Source organism: Motacilla alba, chromosome 6, assembly GCF_015832195.1.
Source record: "Motacilla alba alba isolate MOTALB_02 chromosome 6, Motacilla_alba_V1.0_pri, whole genome shotgun sequence".
NCBI classification, from domain to species: domain Eukaryota; kingdom Metazoa; phylum Chordata; class Aves; order Passeriformes; family Motacillidae; genus Motacilla; species Motacilla alba.
The window spans coordinates 21674684-21693754 of NC_052021.1; the positions used below are offsets into that span (position 1 = coordinate 21674684).

The 19071-nt window shown below is 37.8% G+C and overlaps 1 protein-coding gene across 2 annotated transcripts in view; it reads right to left on the reverse strand.

The window, feature by feature from the left end:
* The window catches only part of LOC119702784 (gamma-aminobutyric acid receptor subunit pi-like), a 45721-nt gene that overhangs the window by 10304 nt on the left and 16346 nt on the right, over positions 1-19071 (reverse strand). For both annotated transcript variants that reach the window (XM_038141384.1, XM_038141383.1), the window contains exons 4-7: positions 13119-13186; positions 11673-11890; positions 10971-11053; positions 6400-6537 (exon numbers count right to left, since the gene is read on the reverse strand). In XM_038141384.1, the coding sequence (XP_037997312.1) occupies positions 6400-6537; positions 10971-11053; positions 11673-11890; positions 13119-13186 (507 nt within the window). The remainder of the gene's footprint in view (positions 1-6399; positions 6538-10970; positions 11054-11672; positions 11891-13118; positions 13187-19071) is intronic.

Consider the following 19071-nt stretch of genomic DNA (forward strand, 5'->3'; position numbering starts at 1 on the left):
TTTTTTCTTTCAAGTTTCTGGCCCATGATGAATGTCACTGCAGTGTGAGACTGCTCTGATTTAAATTTGTTAACATGATGGAAATAATTTCTGTGCAGCTATCTAACTGCAGCAAAGGCACAGCATTAGCACTTATCAAAGTATTGAATTGCTCTGTGTAACAGTTTCTCAGATGAACCTGAACTTAAATGACTGTCAATATATACACTCTGAACACACCTCAAGGTGAGGTATTCTACTTAGGTGACCCCACAGCAAGAGAACATTGAGCTGAGTAATGCAGGCTTCATAGAATTTATGAGACAGCAGAAGTACAGAAGTAGACAGTAGCTCTAACTTGTAGATGGAAGAACAAATCCAAACAGCAGATGACAGTCTCCATACCTACTCTAACCCTCTCTACTGCCAAGTACCCTAAAAGGAGAAGGTCCAGCTGACCACTGTTGTTAAAGTCTCATAAAATTTATACCTGCACAGGCTTCTCTCAGTAGCTGAGCAGGCCTAGGCCTAGGTGTGAGTCAGATCTTTCTGAAGGCAATAAAAACTAAGTTATGTCATTTTATAACATGGTATTGAAGTTTGGCTTTTGGCTTTTAAAATTATATTCCAATTTACAGTTCTGATTATCAGACACTTTGTATAGACTTGCCACTGATGATTCTATCAACAATGACTATTGCTGCACTGCGTGAGAAATATATAAACCTAAACAAGCCTCCTTTTCACCCTAGGTCACCCTAGGTCATGTTCTGATTATCCCATTTTACTGTGGCATCTGTTCCCAGCTGATGGCAGAATGCTGCATTTTGATCTTTTCTGCAGCATTTCTGACCAGTGAGTGGTCCCAGCAGAGGTAACTAAGGAAGGACAGATTCTCTATAAATACTGGCAGCAGTTCCTAATTTCCACTTTAAGCATTTTGGGATGGGACCATCTTCCCCACAACCACTTCCTGTGGACTTTCTGCTGAACTCTACTCCAGTAAAAGACTGCTCCACGTCATTCTTTATGTAAGAAGCACTTTGGTGCCCTGCACAGAGGTGTGCAGCCAGGCACAAAGAGCATCCTTTTCTCTCTCATGAATTATTTATGCTAACCCCTTGGGTGTCTACTAAAATGTGTGATGTACAACTCACACAAGCACGTCAGTGTAGTTCTACCAATATTTCCTTCTCATCTTGCATCTTTTAAGGGCACAGGACAGGACAGCTTAAAATAGATTATACTGGTTCAACACTGAAAATGTAGTTTTCAGTATGCAATTTTGTTATTGCTTGTTTACAATGAACATAGGCAGTGAATAATCAGAATGTCCCCACTTTTACATGACAAATAAGTTGTCCAACTGAAATACAATTCTCTGACAGCTGCAGGATGCTAAGGGTGCCAATATAAATTGCAAAAATGCTATTACAGCTTCCTTGGCCCTCCCTCTGAGAAAAAACAGTCTTCTGTCCCTCATAGTCTAGATCTTACAAACTACCCCTTTTCTTACTTGCTTTTCAGAGGTGAACTAAAGGAAATAAAAGTTCAGGCCAGGCTTCTGGCTTCAACAAGTGTTTCATCTTCAACACTTCAACAAGTGTTTCATCTTAATGAAAATGCTTTACAAAAAATAAGTTTGAAATTCAGATTTCCTAAGACTGAAACAAACCCTTTCATGTAGTGTATATGTGTACATATATTTATCAATTTATCTTACCTAACAAAACAACAACAACAAAAAACCAGAAAAAAAGATGATGCCACCAGAAGTTTTCCAAGTGTTGAGGTTCATTTATGTCTGTGCTATTAAGAACTTCAGAGGAGTTAATAAAAGAATGCCTCCTAATATCCTTGATATTCTTTCCATTCATTGCATTTCTATATGAGTTTCTGTTACCGTAACTTTTTCAAAATTTCCAAAATTGTTTTCTTTCTAAACTGTTCTACATTGCAGAAGTATCTCAGAAACAACTCATGATGGAAAACATCAACCCAAGTGGAAAAGCTTGTTTACCAAGAGGGATGCTATGAGCTCAGAGAAGTAAATTGAACATAACATGATAATAGATAGACATGCATAGGTAATTGTTTGAATCTTAGGTGAGGCTGACTGAAGACTCACCAGGTAAGATTATTGCTAAATACCTCTGGGATTCTTTGTGAGCCCTGTATGGCAAAGAATATGTTCTCAGAAGTAACAACAGGAGAGCAATTACAGACAATAAAAGAACTGATAAAGGGAACAGGGGAAGTTATTCAGCACACCATACCTCAAAAGGAAAAGTACTGAAAAACCTAGAAAAACTTGATTATTAACTAAATAATCTCCTGAACCTTGGGAAATTGCAGATGAGCCTGTAGGACAAAGTAAGCAGTGCTTCCATTTAGAAAGAGACCATGACTGATGAACATACACTCTTATACAGACTTTATATAATCTATATATATTTTGTATAAACTTTGATTTCAGATCACTAATTATAAATGAGAGCAACTCCTCACTGGCTTAGCTGTGACATCCTCCTGAGAAGCTGATAATAGGCAGTGGCCAGGGGACCACAGAGCCTCAGCCCTGCACAGCCACACAAGGGCTGACGGGCCTCTAGCCCAAGGAGGCTGAAGCAGGGCTTGAGACAGACATCAAAACCCTGGCAGCGACTGCAGACAAGAACAGCAGCCAGCTCCTTTTGCAGCCTTTTTAACAGAGCAAATATCTTGTCTTTTTGCATCAAGGAGCAAAGATTTAATTTATGCTTCTGTCTCTTCTTTCCTTCTGTTCTGCCAAATAATACCATTTGAATATGCCAGTTTGTTGACTTGACATTTTCCAAGTGGGGACGTGCACCGAGAGCCCTGCCTGCCTGCCATGCCTCTCCCTGAATACTCAGCATTAGACTTGACCTGAGCAAGCTGAGCCTCTTCATTCCTGCGGCTGCCAAGGACTTGACACGAGGGCTGAGCAGTGGGTGCAAGACTTAAAGAAAGATGCTGGGGAAAAAAAAGCTATCGACAGCCAATTAGCATGAAGTTTTAAATTATGTTTTTGCTTTTGTCTCCGACTAAAAATGGAAATTGAGATTAATTAGCTATTGCTTGCTGTGAAAATAGAAGCATTCATCAAGTGGTAACACATAGGGTCTGTCCTGTGCCCAAAACTATTCCCTAGCATGATGACATACCTTGAGTGTGTTAGGAGTGGAATTAGCACATCGGAGAACAGGACTGGAGTTCAAAAATGTCTCACCAACTATTATAACACAAGCAAAACAAGGGAATTCAGCAAATATGAAGTCCTGCTCTCAGATGGGAATGACCAGCTCCCAGAGCTCAGGCAACATGTGGTTACAGGGCAAAAAAGGAGTCAGAGAACGAGGAGGATCCACTAGCTGAACAAGGTCAAAAATCCATGATAATTTTCAGCAGAAAAAGGCAAATACCAGCCTAGAATGCATAAAGAGGAACAAATTTCATGGAACACATTAAGTAAACCCTTCCATCCTCAGAGGATATTTAATGGGAACCCATTTTTGGGTGCTGCATAGCAGCAAAGAGATAAAAATTCAATGGGTGAACAATAGCAAAGACAGTATATCTAGAAAATTGCTTGTATGAATTAAAAAAGAAGAAAATTGTTGGTCTGAGAAAAGATATATCAGTCTTGATACAGTTTAAAGGCTGCTGAAAAAAAAGCAGGATATTTGTCTTCAATATCCACATAATGGGTTTGAAATGCAGCAAGGGAGATCAAGATTAGACATGAGGAAAATATGCGTGTAATAAACACCAGGAAAAAAATCATCTAGGGAGGCTGTGAAGCAGACACTTTGGAGGTTTGTCTGACTTACTCCTAGAAACATCTGTCAGGAAGTAGGCTGCAGATATAGATGACCTTGCCTTGTGACACAAGAATAGATTAAATGAATTTTTAAAATGTATTTCAGCTTTATTTCTATGATCATTTATACAAAAAAAACTACACTGTAACAGTTCTTCATTGCTTTTATGTTTTTCCAGTAAGAAAAGCAGGCTTTTTATGTTCGTATTTATTACTCTGAGAATGCAGGTGGTGTTGGCTGGACAGCTAAAATGATGCAGATAATATGGTTTGGGAGTCCAAGAGTTTATCAGTGTACAAAGAATGAGGACTATAGTTAAAGACATGTAGGAAATGGTTCTAACAATTAAATTACCCATGTCCAAAATGAAATTGTTCTGTACCAAAACAAAATTAACACCAAACCCTAGCCAGAAATCTAGCTAACATTATTCAAAGTGACTTACTATTATGTGATTACAGTAATGTGATTACTATTATGTGATACATGCTGTTCTACAAACAAGATTAATCCTCAGTGTCCTTTTCTTAAATTTACTGAAGTTACTTATGCAGGAATTTTGCTGACTGCATTTTAAAATTGGCTCTGTCAGTGGCTGTACGTGAACTTGGGTTTTGCACTGCTGTACAATATTTCACTTGCGCAGCAGCTGTACTGCCTGTTCATGTTCACAGAGTATCAAACCCTGATTGCTTTTTTTGCTGTGTTAGGAAATACTGCACACAGCTCTTCTCTCATAACTTTAGCTTTAGCCCTTTGAATTGTTGTGGTTATAAATAGCTGTTATTTATAACGTTATTGTTATTTATAAGCTACTCTCATATCTATTAATGGTACTGAGGAAATGCAAAACATCATTTTTCATTTTAAAATTGATTACACAGCTCCATAATCTCGTTGCTTTTTTCTTTTAATATGGCCCACAGCAGGCACTGCTTTCCAAAAAACTGTAGAAAATAGCACCTAGTTCAGAATGACTCGGTAGAAAATTAAGAGGATTCAGAGATTAAATTTTAAAAGCACTTGATAACATGGCTGTCTTGAGAACTGGAACAAGCAGGTGTGAGAAATTTTAATTGAATTGATTTGTGTGTCTTAAAATGTGTAATTAAAACAAAAAGTGGCTTTTGACTTCACACATACGATTCCTGCCAAGACAAAGGGAGGAAGACAGCATCATTTACTGGAAGAAGAGCACAGTTCATCTGATCATACCTCCTCAACTCTAACTGAAAATTGGTTTTAGTCGATATAGTTAAACAACAAACAAAACCAAAAACCAACCAACCAAAACAAACAAACAAACCAACTTTTTTTGTTGTCTTTAAACTCCTGATTCTGTGATAGAATGTGATAGGAATTAAGCAGGTTTCCTCTTCCACTTTCCTGTATGGTGAACAGGTCCTAATACCCTTCTGGGCAGAACAGCAGTAAATGATTATTCTTTGATTGAACCTGATGCTGCTTACCCAGAAGCTGTAGAGAGGAAGGCAAGCAGATGTCACTTCCATAAGTAGCAAGAAACTCTGTGATCCTCAAGCCTGCTGGTATGTATTTAATTTATACTTTTACATCCATTTAGAGAACTTCCATATTTTAGCCTGAATTAATACCTGAAATTAGATCACAAGTTTCTCTGTGTTGTATTATTAAAGCAGAAATACCCAATAATGGAATAGAGAAAGTATATTTCTGTGATTCAGAATTAGAAACATGTCCTCTGGTGAAACAGCAGTTTTGAAGGATGTGTGTGTCTTGATTTAAAGATCACACCCTCGTGTGGGTGCGCTAACTTGAACAGAAGAGAAACTGGGTCCACAGTGAAGAGCAGCAATGAAGGACCTGAGAGTAACTCAAAGAACAAAAAGGTTTGGCAGGTCTTGAACTCTCTGGAATCCCTCTCAAAATCTCTGGAAAATAATCAAGAGCACACTGTTCCCTGAGGTTAAGTCCTGCAGTTAGAGGAAACTTTCTACAGCAGTTTCCTGAGCTCGGCAGAGGAGCAGGTCTGGGGAAATGCTCCTGACCCTTCCCTGGGCACAGGAACCTCAGGTCGAGCAATCTCCTTCCTGCTGCCCACCAGGCTGGGCAGAGGCTGCCACAGAAACAGAGCAACTCCTACAAGCAGTGGCCATGAAACTCAAATTCCTGCAGCTGTGAAAGCACACAGCATATTCTTGGAATTTCCACAGATGAATAGAGGCTTTTGACTTGCCTTGTAAAGCCAGAATGGCTGATCTGAGCTGGGTACCCTGAGGTCCCTGGTCTGTCTCCAATTTAAATGCCCAATTGCATGCTCCTCTTCCTTCATGAGAGCTCTCCCTGACATATGGAAGGAGCAGTAGTTTCTTGTTTGTAATTCTTTAGATAATGTGTAGCCTCCAGGAAAATGCTCAGTCTTTACATTAGCTTGGTCTCTGCTTGTAACTTGAAAAGTATTTACGGCTTCAAGAATGTAATTATTAGAACATGAAAACTGCCATCCTAACAGAAAGCAGTGTGCTCAGGTCCTTAAGCTGCTCTGTTTCCAAAGCTGTAGTTCAAACTGCACCCAGAAAGTGTTTTAGGGGCGTTTTACCTGTCTCATACACAGCTTCAGTTACAGAGGTAAAGTGGTCTTCCACTGTGTACTGTGCCAGCTGGAGTGTGTCCAAACCTCGAACTGAATCATTTCCTCTGGTCCAGTAAAACATGACATCATTGATGTTATAACCCCCTGTAGTGAGACACAAGCCAACAACAGTGTTTATTTTGCACAATAATTAATTTGTGTTGAGCACACTTACGGTTCAGCTGTTTCTTATTTCTGGAAGTACAATTAGACATAAACAATGATGGGTTTTGGCAGATTGTAATGCCTGTTCACTACAAAATTTCCAATACCATGCAAAGTCTTGTAAGTTAAAAGCTGATGTTTTTGGAGGTGGTCTTTATATATCTTCTATTTCAGTATAAATGACAAACTAATAAAATAGATTAGTACCACCTGGTATTCTAAAGGCAAAAGCTATTAGGCTCTAGGAAAATGGAGCTTTTATGAATTACTGCACTTGCCAGCATTTTGACTGGACATGAAATGTGCCGTGTGTTGCATCCCAAATGCTGTTTCTTGATGCGGGTCGGTCCTCATTCCCATAGAGATGAGGGGATGAGGAGAGCAGCACAGCTGCTGCTCACTGGTGCTGTGCTCCAACCTGAGCTTGAATCATCACTTGGGACAAGGTTTTGGCTGAGAAGCTCGGATACTTGCCAAGGACACCAGCTTAGAAGCTGATGTTTCTGCAGGCTCAACAGCGTGGCATGCTTCAGGGGCCCCAGGAGGTTCCCTCTTAACCTTCAAGCAGTAATTAGGAGCTGGATGAATCATCTATCAGAAGGCAACTGTGTTTTGCACACACTTGTCAATGTGCAGCACAGTAACAGCTAAAATACCTCTGTAGCTTTTCCCCTTTATATAAAAGGCAGCCACTTTACAGACTAGTGTATATGATTAATTCAAGATTATGTTAATGTAATTTACATGTTAACAGGGAGCATTTGAACATCTTTTTTCTTTAGCTTACTTAGATCAATCACACTTGTATTTGACAGATTTATATTGTGCAAGTTAATAGCTCAGTTTAGGGAACAGAAACATGAGCTGAGGATTATTTTTAGACTTCAGTCAACTGTAAATAAATTACAGTGAGACAATAATGCAATACATTGCACAAGGGTATATGCTGCAAAAAGAACAAAGCTCTAGAATCACAGGAAAAAAAAGAGATGTATTAAAATAAAAACAAAACCAAAGTGCCTTTTAGTATTTTTAAGTTATTGGGATTTTTTCTTGCAATGACAAAACAGAACTGATTTATCCAGCCATCTTATGCAGGGGAAAAAAAAAGGAGTTCATAAATTTGACTGTAAGGAAACACTGGGCTGGTTATCTATTAAATGACAATTTCACCTGAAATTTTTTTCTCTGCTCATTCTTTAAATGTAGATTTTGTTTTCACTATCACTGGCAGTCATATGAAAAGGTATCATGGCCTGGAATCTCTGCTCACGTTATCACATTTATAGCAATTAAAGCCAAAACAATTTTGTGTCAAAAGACTAAGCCAAAAGCATATGCATCCAAGCAAAGTTTTCAATTCCCTAAAACCACATTCTGGGAAATTTCCCAGATTTGTGAGATGTAAAATAGAAGTAACAATTTCTATAAACAAATGATTGCATTGTCCTTAGTCAAAACAAGGAGGCTCATATAACCAGTTTTTATGCATGATTCCGGTCATGGATTCGTTTTACTTCCTTTCAGTATAAATGAACTGCAGACATTTAAATAAAGTCCAAAGAACTACAGAGTATCACAGAAAATTCCTTTTTGTTTTTATAAGATATTCAGCCTTCCAAGTTGTGTGAGACAGGAGAAGTTCTTGGTGCCCACATGAATGATAACAAGCATATTTTGAAACAGAGGTTATTTTGCCTTTGTTCCAAAATATTCTCATTAGTGGAACAATTAGTAAGTTTGGGTGATCCTTCATATGAAAATTCTTTGAGTATAATAATTCCAAAACTCTTAAGAAGAATTTTTACTGAGAGAGCCTTCCCAATAGTCAGTAAAGTTAAATAGTACAGTGCTCCCTCTGTGCAAAGTTCTTCTTTATTCAAGGGATTAACATTTTACTAATTATAAAACATTTCATGAGTTTATAGAGACAAAATCCTTAAGCCCATGTTATTTGGCTTTTACAAGTAATCTCTATTCTCTTTATGTGACACTGAGTTTTTATCCTAGCTAATTCCTCAAGCCCAGAATGTCTCATTCCTGTACATTGTTGATAGAGTATGAGCTCCTAATGTCAATAGGGTTAACTACAGGAATAGTAAATTTGGGATTAAACATTCATAATGCCTAATACAAATTAGTTTCTTTACCTTTCTGTTGCTAATTTTAATTTTCACTGATTGTCAAGCACGAGTTAAGTGCCTTCACATGGCTCTTCACTGAATAAATGGTAAAGGACAAGTTCAAAAAGAAATAAAATTTCAGAGATGGGCCCAAGACATGAATATGTATTTGGACTGGGGGTCTGTGTGAGGGAAATGTGAGGACAAACCCTTCAGCCCAGCAAGGATGAATGGTGGTGTCCCCTGCCACATGGCAGAGAGCAGGAACCCCCCCTTGGCAGCACCAACCAAGGCAGGAACCCTCCACTCTCCCAAATGTCACAGCACTCATATGAAGGGACTCAGAGGGCCAAGTCTCTGTTTCCTAACAAATGCCAGCATTACCTTCTAAAGTGTTGCAATAAGGAGGGAAAAATACAATAATATGTTGGCCAAAATGTGTTTTGCTATGTAGAAAGTACAAGTAAATTAAAGTTGCTAACTAGCAATAGCAGAAAAATATGTTGGAAAGGTCACAGGGGATGTTTTACGGTGTAAAGGCATTACTTCATAATATCATGACATATTTGTCCTTATATTAATAATCACTAAATAAAAGCCTAACTCTTTGTTTCAGTTCAAATATTGCTATGGATTTTACATTTTATTTACAAGCATCAATATCTGTGCAGATGAGTGTGTATGTCTGCATTCACAGACCTTAAACCCAGGTAATGGTCTTGGCAAGCAGTGTGCCAGGAGGATGATGACATTATTCATCTGTAAATTAACACAGCTTAACACATGGGGAAACAAACCCCATTTCCAGCCTACCCAGAAGAAAGGACTGCAGTGCATTGATGAGAAAAGGCCACAGCCCAAGGTACACTCTTTCCTTTTTGAATTTGTTGCTTCTATCTGTTTTCCTCAAAACTAAACACCAATGTAATGGGAGCATTTGTTGTGACACAGCTGGGATTTCCCCTCGGACAGGAGACACTTGTGTGCTGTTGAAAAAGCAGATGGGATCAATCTGAAAAAAGCTTGGTTTTAATTATATGGGGAATTCTCCTTTTTTTTTTTTTTTTTTTTTTTTTAATCCTGTCAAATAAATTGTAAATTCCTGTGGGATATATATTTCATTCTGGAACTAGAGAAAATACTAAATGACTCATTAGGCAGGGCTGTTGATTTAAATCTATGTACATTGATTTACTAATATGCTCTTCCAAAGGAAAATAAAGACAAATCCCAATTCCAATTCAAATTGCTGTTTGTTAAACAGATCTCATAAAGCTGCTTGTTCTAGAGGGATGCCTGTGTGAAGAAGGTTTTGTGTTCATTTCCTTTGTGTCTAAAATGAAACTTTGTGGCAATCTGGTTGGTCATTAACAACAAGAGATGAACAACACACACTTCTGAAAAGATACAGAATAAAACTTGACAAGTGCTGAAAAGCCTTCCAAAAGATTCTGAGCATGTATTGACACATATTTAAAATATATTTTTTCTTAAATATCTTACAGAACTGGTTATTAGTCTATGTTATCCCATACAAAAATTATTTTCTAGAGTCTTGTCATATGAATAATAGCAAACATTTAATTTAAAAAGTGCAAGTGTGTGTGTTTGCAAAGTAACCATGCCTACAAAGTATTAGAGAACCTATTTCAAAGAAAATATGAGGATATTGATTGATAAAATGAAAAAAATATATTTACTCTTGTTCATTAATTGATCACATTTTTTACCAGGGCACTGACACAGAGACAATGAAATAAGTCAGAGCAAGATCTGAAAATGGTAAATTATTAAATATTAACTACATGCCTTACATATAAGCCTTATTCTGATTTCTTTCTTTCCTACAGGAATTTTATCTCAGGGGGAAAACATTACATACTCTCTGAAAGGGAAAAAGAAATTATCTCATGTGTGCTAGAAAATGCCTGCTCACAGAACTCCCTCTGAAGACCAAGACAGTAACTGCAGGATGCACTGCAAAACCAAGCCGGTGAGAACCTCCCAGGATTTTGCTCAATCATTAATTAGCACTGCAGCAGTTCAGTACTGCCATGCTATTTTCAGTGATGCCATCTGCACATAGGTGCACACATCTTTGCACACAGATACCACTGCAATTCAGCAGGGACTGGCCACATAATGTCCCTTGCCTTTTATGAAAATTCCAGCCACTCTGGTAATATCTAGAAGAAATTGATCACAGACATTTTTCTAATTATATAAAACAATAAGGATTAAGTGTCTTACAGCTCTCCAGTTGCAAAGTACATGTCTGCTTATCCATTGGATATTTAGTCAGATCCATGCTGCATGAAACAGTTGTGGTGATCCTTGGGGAAAAAAAAGTTTTCTAAGTATTAATGGAACAAAAATGTTCATCAGTAAAATTAAAAACCACCATGTATCCTTCTTGAAATAATATTTTCAGCCTAGTATCTATTGTGAGGAAAAAAAAATGTATTATTTACTGGTATCTAATGTACAAGAGTAATACAATCCCAAACAGAAACCACTGCAGAACAGCTGAGTTCAGTGACAGTCTAAAAAGGCCACCCTTTGCTCCCTTCTCACTAACAGTGCACATTTTCCTTTGTTATTTGCAATATATTTTAAGATTTTGTTATATTTATCAAAACATTTTACAAAGGGTAATTCGCAATAAATCATGCAAATCCATCATCACAGCTTGTTTTCCCTGGTAATGGCTTCACTGCAGACTGGAATGGCAACATGCAATTCCTGTGTTCAGCCTGCATGAAAGCAAAAGGGTCTGTTTAGGGAAGATCTATTACTAAATTTACGAATTTATTCATATTGATCAAGAATATTACGTATTCATGAAACTACAAGACCCTACTTTTACAAACAGACCCATTTTGTTAAGCAGAACCTGGGAAGTTTCAAACGTAAGTAGACACAATCATAAAGGCTGCCGTGGTATTTACATACCTTATGGCATACAAGACTGTTCCGTTAGGGTATATCCTTATAAGGCGATTCTCAACAGTGACATCATGAAGAAAAGACTTTTTTGAATCAACTATAAAGGTATCTGGTACCCAAAGCATTTCCACAAGTCGACCATCTAAGCTCAAGCTCTTATTACCATCGAAACAAAGCCTCTCATCAGTCCATCGCTGCCTGAGAAATATGGTAGCTGTGTAGTCCTGAAAGAGAAAATCAAAATTATCCTACAAAGGGAGCCTGTGCTGTATTCACTTTTACAGAAGTATATGGAAACAGCTGCTGGGCACAAACTGTGATTCTCCATGTCCCTGGCACTCCAAAAGCAGCTGTACTGAATTCTGCCAAATTTTCTAGCACTCCATGACAGGTTGGTAGATTTTGCTCTAATGGTCATTTACAGTAAAAGCTGCTGGCCTTAGTCTGGGGCTATGAATCAGCTGAAGTCATCAGAGCTTTCTAAGCAGATAATCTGGCTCTGGAAACCTTGAAGTTTTAGAATGATTTATGTAAGTGGTTCCAAATCTCATTTTGTTCACATAAGCTAATAAATAAAGAATTTTTTTTAAGAGCACATGGCAAAAAGTTGAATAAATTCATACAGACAAAAAAAGTTAGTGAAGCAGGAAAGGAATCTTTTAGCACAATTTCTCCTTGTAGCATCACAAAGGAAACAGTGGTACCAAATTTATTAAGACCTTGAACACAGCGCTCGGTCCAATTCCCCTTCAATTTAGATAAGCCTTGCAGTCCTACATTAAGATCACATTATCTCTTAACACTTTTAAAACAACTTTTGATTTTATGGTGTGTTTTTATCAATATTAAAAAGTCATCTGAAGTTCTGACCTTATTTCCCCTTTCTAAATAGTAACTAATAATTACTAATTACTAATACACTCATATTTAATTACTTTTTCCTTTTATTTCTGTGTACCAATGGAGGATCTTTAAGTAGAAAAGTACATTCCATTGCATAGTTTGTTCAAGAACAAATGATACAAATTAAATGAAACACAGCTGGAATAAATTAATGCGTGACAGCAACAACAGAAGAGAAAAACAGCCTGAGTTCAGCTGTATCTAATCATAGGGAGAGTGGCTTCAAAAGCACATGAATACATCTTCATTTTTCTAAAATCCATAAAGATTTAGACATTTCAGCTGGAAAATAACTGATCCACATGCTTCTCATCAAGATTAATACTCAGTAGCAGCTTTCTGTTTGTATCTGTGAAAGGTGGGATTCACAGCTGCATTTCTGTGCTTATTATAGTGTTATAAACACTATGTGTCGTGAAGAAGAGAATTCCACCTCCTATACCATCCTGACTTCACAAGGAGACCAGCCCAAAATCATATTGCCAGCAGCTGTAAGGACAAGATATCAGCTTATCAACAAGCAAAAAAAGACTGCAAAAACTACTTTACCATATTTATTTCTGATATTGTATCAATGCTTGCAATATCCATACTCATTCCAACTGACACAGGACCATCTGCAAAAAAAAAATTCAGAACTTTGCTCGTAATTCTTTAATATTCAGTGTTCATGAGAACTGTCTACAAAATCTTTCCATTTCTTTCCTAAATATTTAGAAGCTATCTTCAATATTCCTCGAACGCAGATTATGCAAGAATTTTCACATTCCTAACTGAAAAATGTCATACTTTTCAGCTAAAACTATTTTAGTTTTCAGAAATAGGCTTTACTTCTTAAATACTCCCTGGTTTATAATATTTTTTCCCCTGAAAAAGAAAACGTGCTGGGGAAAATGTTACAAAATAAGGTGTGGAAGGCACAATCCCCATAGTACATCACACTCTTCTGCTCGGAGATGCAGGGCAGTGGAAAGAATTCTTCCAGTTGCAACATCTGGTCCATCAGATGTGGGTGAAGTAAGAAGTTTCACCTGGCAATGTCGCATGGTTAATATCCAGATGGCACAGCTGAGTGACTTCCATTTAAGAATTTATGGTATATATTGTATCACTGCAATTTAATATCTTGCCTTTGACCACTAGCAGGAAACTTGTGATTTAAATACTTGCTTTTATAAAGGAAAACTTGTCATAGGCTGCCAGCTTATTCAATGTAGTTAAACACCTTACCCAAGTAGTTGTTATTGTAATGTCAGTATGCTCCGACTCCCATTTCCTCCTGAATGTGCATTTCACACTGTTGGAAGGAAGATCACCAGCTGTGCATTTTAAAATGCAGAATTTTTGCAGAGCTTTAATGAAAACAACGACGTTATTCCTGGTTGAATATGTGCAGAATAATTAACAGAGTGCTTGTACAAAGAAATTAATATTAAATCAGTGCATCTTTCCAAGCAATTGAGAAGAAGAGAACACAGCACTGAGAAATGCAGAAATATTTTAGGTAAGATCTCTGCAGCTGGTAGTGCCCCTATCTCACAGGCACATGGTTGAAAGCCCTTCTTGGCTCCTTGCAATATATTTAATAGAAATCTCCTATATGGCCCCAAATGGCATCCAGAGGAACATGGAGTCCAATTCCACCCTCCTGAATAACACTAAAGAAAAAAATGTGTCATTCTAAGATGTGTAAATTTATTAGCATTTTTTTCCCAAATATTTTCTATTTCTAATGCATGTGCTAAAACCCTTATACATCTGTCAGTCCTGAAAAAAATCTGTTAGTCCTTTCTTCTGGACTCAGTTGAAAGTTTAAACATAAAGCTCCAGCTTAAAACAGGACTGCAGGTTTGCAGCATGCCCTGCTGTTAATATGCATGTTTATTATATGCTATTAAATGATACACTGGCTTTAGAAACTATTGTTCATATATTGGAAAAAGACATTGGAGGTAAACTTTGAAATGAAATTGACTGAATAACTCTCAGATCATTGACAGGTTTTTCTTCTGTTTCTCTCCATTCTTTTCATGTTTTGATACTCCATGAATAAATTCCTTTTTTTCCTCCCTCCAGGATTAAAAACTCAACCCCTAAGAAACTCATCCCAGCTACGTGGGGTACAACAATTAATACTTATACTTACCATTGTACTATATCACAATTGTAGGTACAACATTGCCAGCCTCAAAAGATATGGCAGACCCTCAAAAACCATTACATTTTAAAATAATTTGATTTATAATCCATATTCTGGATTTTTTTATGTCTTCCTCAAAATTCCCTCCCATGTATGACTGTACCAGAGCATATCATTGCCAACTATCACATGATCATTTGGGGAGAACCCCATCCCTCAAGGCACATGTTTAATGATGGACCACCCCAAGGAGAGGACAATGCAGTGTTCAGATGATTTTGCAGGAATCATGGCTGGGAATAATCAGACTCTTCCTATTTTATCATGAATTATTATCACCCTGTCCTTGCCCAGTAAAGTGGTACAGATTAGTGAAAATGTCCCTTAGCAGCACTTCAGTATCATCAGTGCTAGGCTGTTACACATTTGAGGGGAAAAGCTGACTTTCCAGAAAGATTACTGAAATTAAGCAGGGGGTAATTTCTCTGGAATTGGACAAACGGGACTTCGTAGATCCTTTTTCTTTCCTGCTGAAGTATTTTTCAAAATATTACTGAGTAACACAACAGCACTGCAATGTTGGGTGACTCCCAAGCACCTAGCTAGCTCAGGTTGAGACGTACTTCCAGCTCAAACTGACTGAGCACAGACCTGCCTTGGGGCTCAAGTGCCAAGGAGTGGCAGCACAGTCATGACAAAACCATCCTGTTCCACTCACTCCAGCCAACAGCTCTCACTGCCCAAGTGCACCCAGCCTGCCCAGCCCAGCACCCACAAAAACTCAGCAGAAAATTACATCACCCCAGAAACAGCAATGTGCTATATGGGAGGAGTTGTGCGGGAAAACAAATTATGGAAAGGATCTTTATTAACACAATACAAGATGCTGAGAACAGCTTTGCTCCAGCAGTTAATTAAATCAGAACAACATTAATACTTAAATGCTGATTTCTTTTCTGCATGTGAGGATAAATGTTTATTTAGTAAGGCACCATAAATTGTTAAGTACTAATAACAGAATAAGTCTGCTCGTAATAATTCACCAGGGTTTCCTCTGAACTTCCTCTGAAAGGTCTTCTGTTGACAGTGTCAAAAACTGGGCAGCAAACCAGACGAGGCAGTCAGTTCCTACACTTCCATATGTTTGGCAGAAGTTCTATGTATAATGACAACATCAGAAGAAATCTAGCGATCTTCAGAAGAAAACTGAAGTCACTCTGTCCTGCACAATTGAAGGGAATCTTCAAAGCATGGCAGAGCATGGCCAAAGGGAGTGCCTTGTTACAGCACTGGCTGAGCAGCCCAAGCAACACAACGTTCCAATTTTACGGCAATTTATGTAAACTGTTCCTGTGTGCCCTCTATAGATATTCACAGTGATCCCAAATGGAAAAGCAGCCAGAAGAGTGGCAGATAGCATACCTAAAAATTAAGTTTGGATCACTCACTGCAATGACCCTGGTCTGTAGCACCAAAATTAACCACCACTGTGCCATGTGTGTACCTACTACTGCAATGGATCAGCACTATCAACAATTTCCAGTGCTGAGCTGTTAGCATGAGCCCTTTTTCATTTAGTTTAAGAAAAGTCAAAACAATTCTGACATTCAGAAAGGCCTCAAAAGGCTTTTTGGAAGAATTCCTCTTCTTTTCAGCAATACTGGATAAAATACTGCATGTAAACAAAAAATTAGGAGGAAAATTATCGCTAGAATAATTCATTATAGCTTCCTAAAAAAACTCATTTTGTCCCTCTGATTATCAGCTTTGCTTTGGAGTATTACAGAATTCTTACATAATGCTTAGATTTTTTTTCAGTGCATTTAACTTCCTGCCACAAGACATCCTTCTTGACAAATAGTTACATGAAGAAAGTGGACAGGTTAAGACAGGCCTTCTGACAGATCTCAGCTGTAAGTCTTGATTTGAAGGCATCAGAAGACAGACCCATTTCTAGCACAAATAAGTTTCAATCCTATTTGTTTACATCAATAATTTTTAGACATTGATGTTGCTTTGCTGGTACAGTTTGTGGACAAGACAAAAAATTGGTGGGGACCATGTTAACAACAGTTTGTTAAATCATTTGTCGAAACCCCCATGTTTCCATATAGCCAAATGCAAGCAATTCATGTGGGGACAAATAAGACAGGCAGCACACACAGGATAGGAAACCATCTTGGCAAGCAGTGCCTTCGAAAAGGATTTAGAGGCTGTCACAGATAATCATTTTAACATGCTCTTTCCATCTTATGCTTTGGCAGCAGCATTATTACAATGGGGAGTAATGCACAGAATTAAGTTATCTTGCTATCTATTCTGTATTGGCAAGACTGTTATGACTGTGACAAGATTCGTTTTCCACATTTAAATAAAATGTGCAAACAGCAGACACAGTTTGGTTGAGAGAAAAAGAAATATTCCAAAAGACAAAAAAATCTGGAAGTTTAATATCAAATCTTGTAACATAAGAATCAAGGAGCATTGTTTACTCAGCTTCTCAAAGAGAAGTTGGAAAGGTGACTTGTCCATTGTCAGAAAATGCATGCAGTAGTTAGTTGTGCACGTTGTTTGGCAAAGCAAATTAAGATCCCAGTTTATGGATGCTAGAGACATCAGGAAACTTCAAATAAATAAATTGATCTTTTTACTATCTGAACATAACCACTGTTTATAATTTAGAGTCTCTGGAGCTAGGCCTTTGGAGGGGTTGGAGAGGCATAGGAGAACCCAAAAACCAAAACCCAAACTGTCCTCCATGCAGGAACCTGGGTTTGGTGGCAATCAGATGCTCTTTGTGGGTCTTCTGGGAAAAGAAGAAAAATCTCCATTACCATGTGTATGCTAAAGTTTACATGTTCTGGGCTTTTTGCTGTTCTCTAAAGGATTAGATATTGGCTAGCTGGGACTTAAAATACTCTTTGGATGGTGTTTATTTGGTATTTCCTTCTCACGTACCCTGTGAGTTTGCCTCACTAAATCGAAGGGTGTTAGACACAGCTAACACTCTGATGTCTCGTTTGTACACTTCTGAAGACTAAAATGCTTTCATCTAATTAAATTTATAGAACTTAATATAAACAACATTTGAGGGGAAAAAACCCATGATGACAGGTCTTAGACAGAAGGTTGGACCCAAAAATTCTATTTGCTTTAATTTAAAACTTATGTCTGTGAAATGTATTACTCATTAGGAAGTGAAGGAAAATAATCTTTTAAATGTGATTTAGAATAACTGATTTAAGCATGACACTTTTCTGTACCACTTGAAAGCAGCTTCCATATTCAAATATACTTAGCTGTGACCTTTTCCTAGCATCTCTCTTTTTAATTAGAACACTTAAATTATCACATTTAATCACAGAACAAAATCTATTTGTATAAAATTATTTACAAGATTTTATGCATCCCTTAACAACCCTATGAACCTAATCCAAGGCTCACTGAAGTCTGCGGGAACTGCTCATTAATTCAGAGAGTTTGGCACAGCACATAAAGTTATAAAACTGATCTACATAGTTCCAGCAGAAAACCTGAGGTGAAAATCAACTTGTATTGCTGAGATACAGGTAATGTAGCACATTTAAGGGAAACAACTGTTGATTTTTAAATCCCTTATGCCAGCTTTTCTACAGAAGTATTCCATATATATCTGTATGGGTAGGATAGATATTATATTGAGGAGTAATATCTACCTACGTCAGTATAGGAGCATTTCATATTCCAGTCCAAAGAATGGTTAAAGTCAATCCAGATTAGGGTCTTGAGGGTTTTTTAATTCCTAATTGCACCTCTCTGCTTAATTAAAGACTTGTTTGATGAACCAGCTCAAAGAGGAACATTGAAGTGCTACAGATAAGGAAAGAGAACATTCTTAATAGCAACATTCAGATGAGGGCAGAGCCAAATAACCAGTCCAGCTGAGATTCCTCTGTGCTAACAGTGTGTGAAGTACCCTCACAATGTGGACACGGGTCCGTGCCACCCACCATGGACAAACATAGAGCACTCAGCCAGTTTTAGTTGTCTGCAGACACACACTAAGGCTGGCTTCAACTAATCCAACTTTGGGCACCCAATTTAGGTGCTCATAAATGGGAAGGACATTTTTGTTACACAAAAATGGCAATGTTTGTGCAGCCAGGGTCTGGAGGTGTGACTGTGCAGGAGGAGATGACCAAAGTAAGGTGAGATAAATCCAGAATTAAAATCTAGAAAAGCAGGAGATTCAGTCCATGCAAGGAGAAGACAGTTTTTATGTTCTTATGCAGTCATTGGACTCAAATGAAAAAGATATTCATATTCCCCTTGTTAATGACACTATTGGAGTTGGGGTATGTGGTTGGGACATTCCCAGTCATC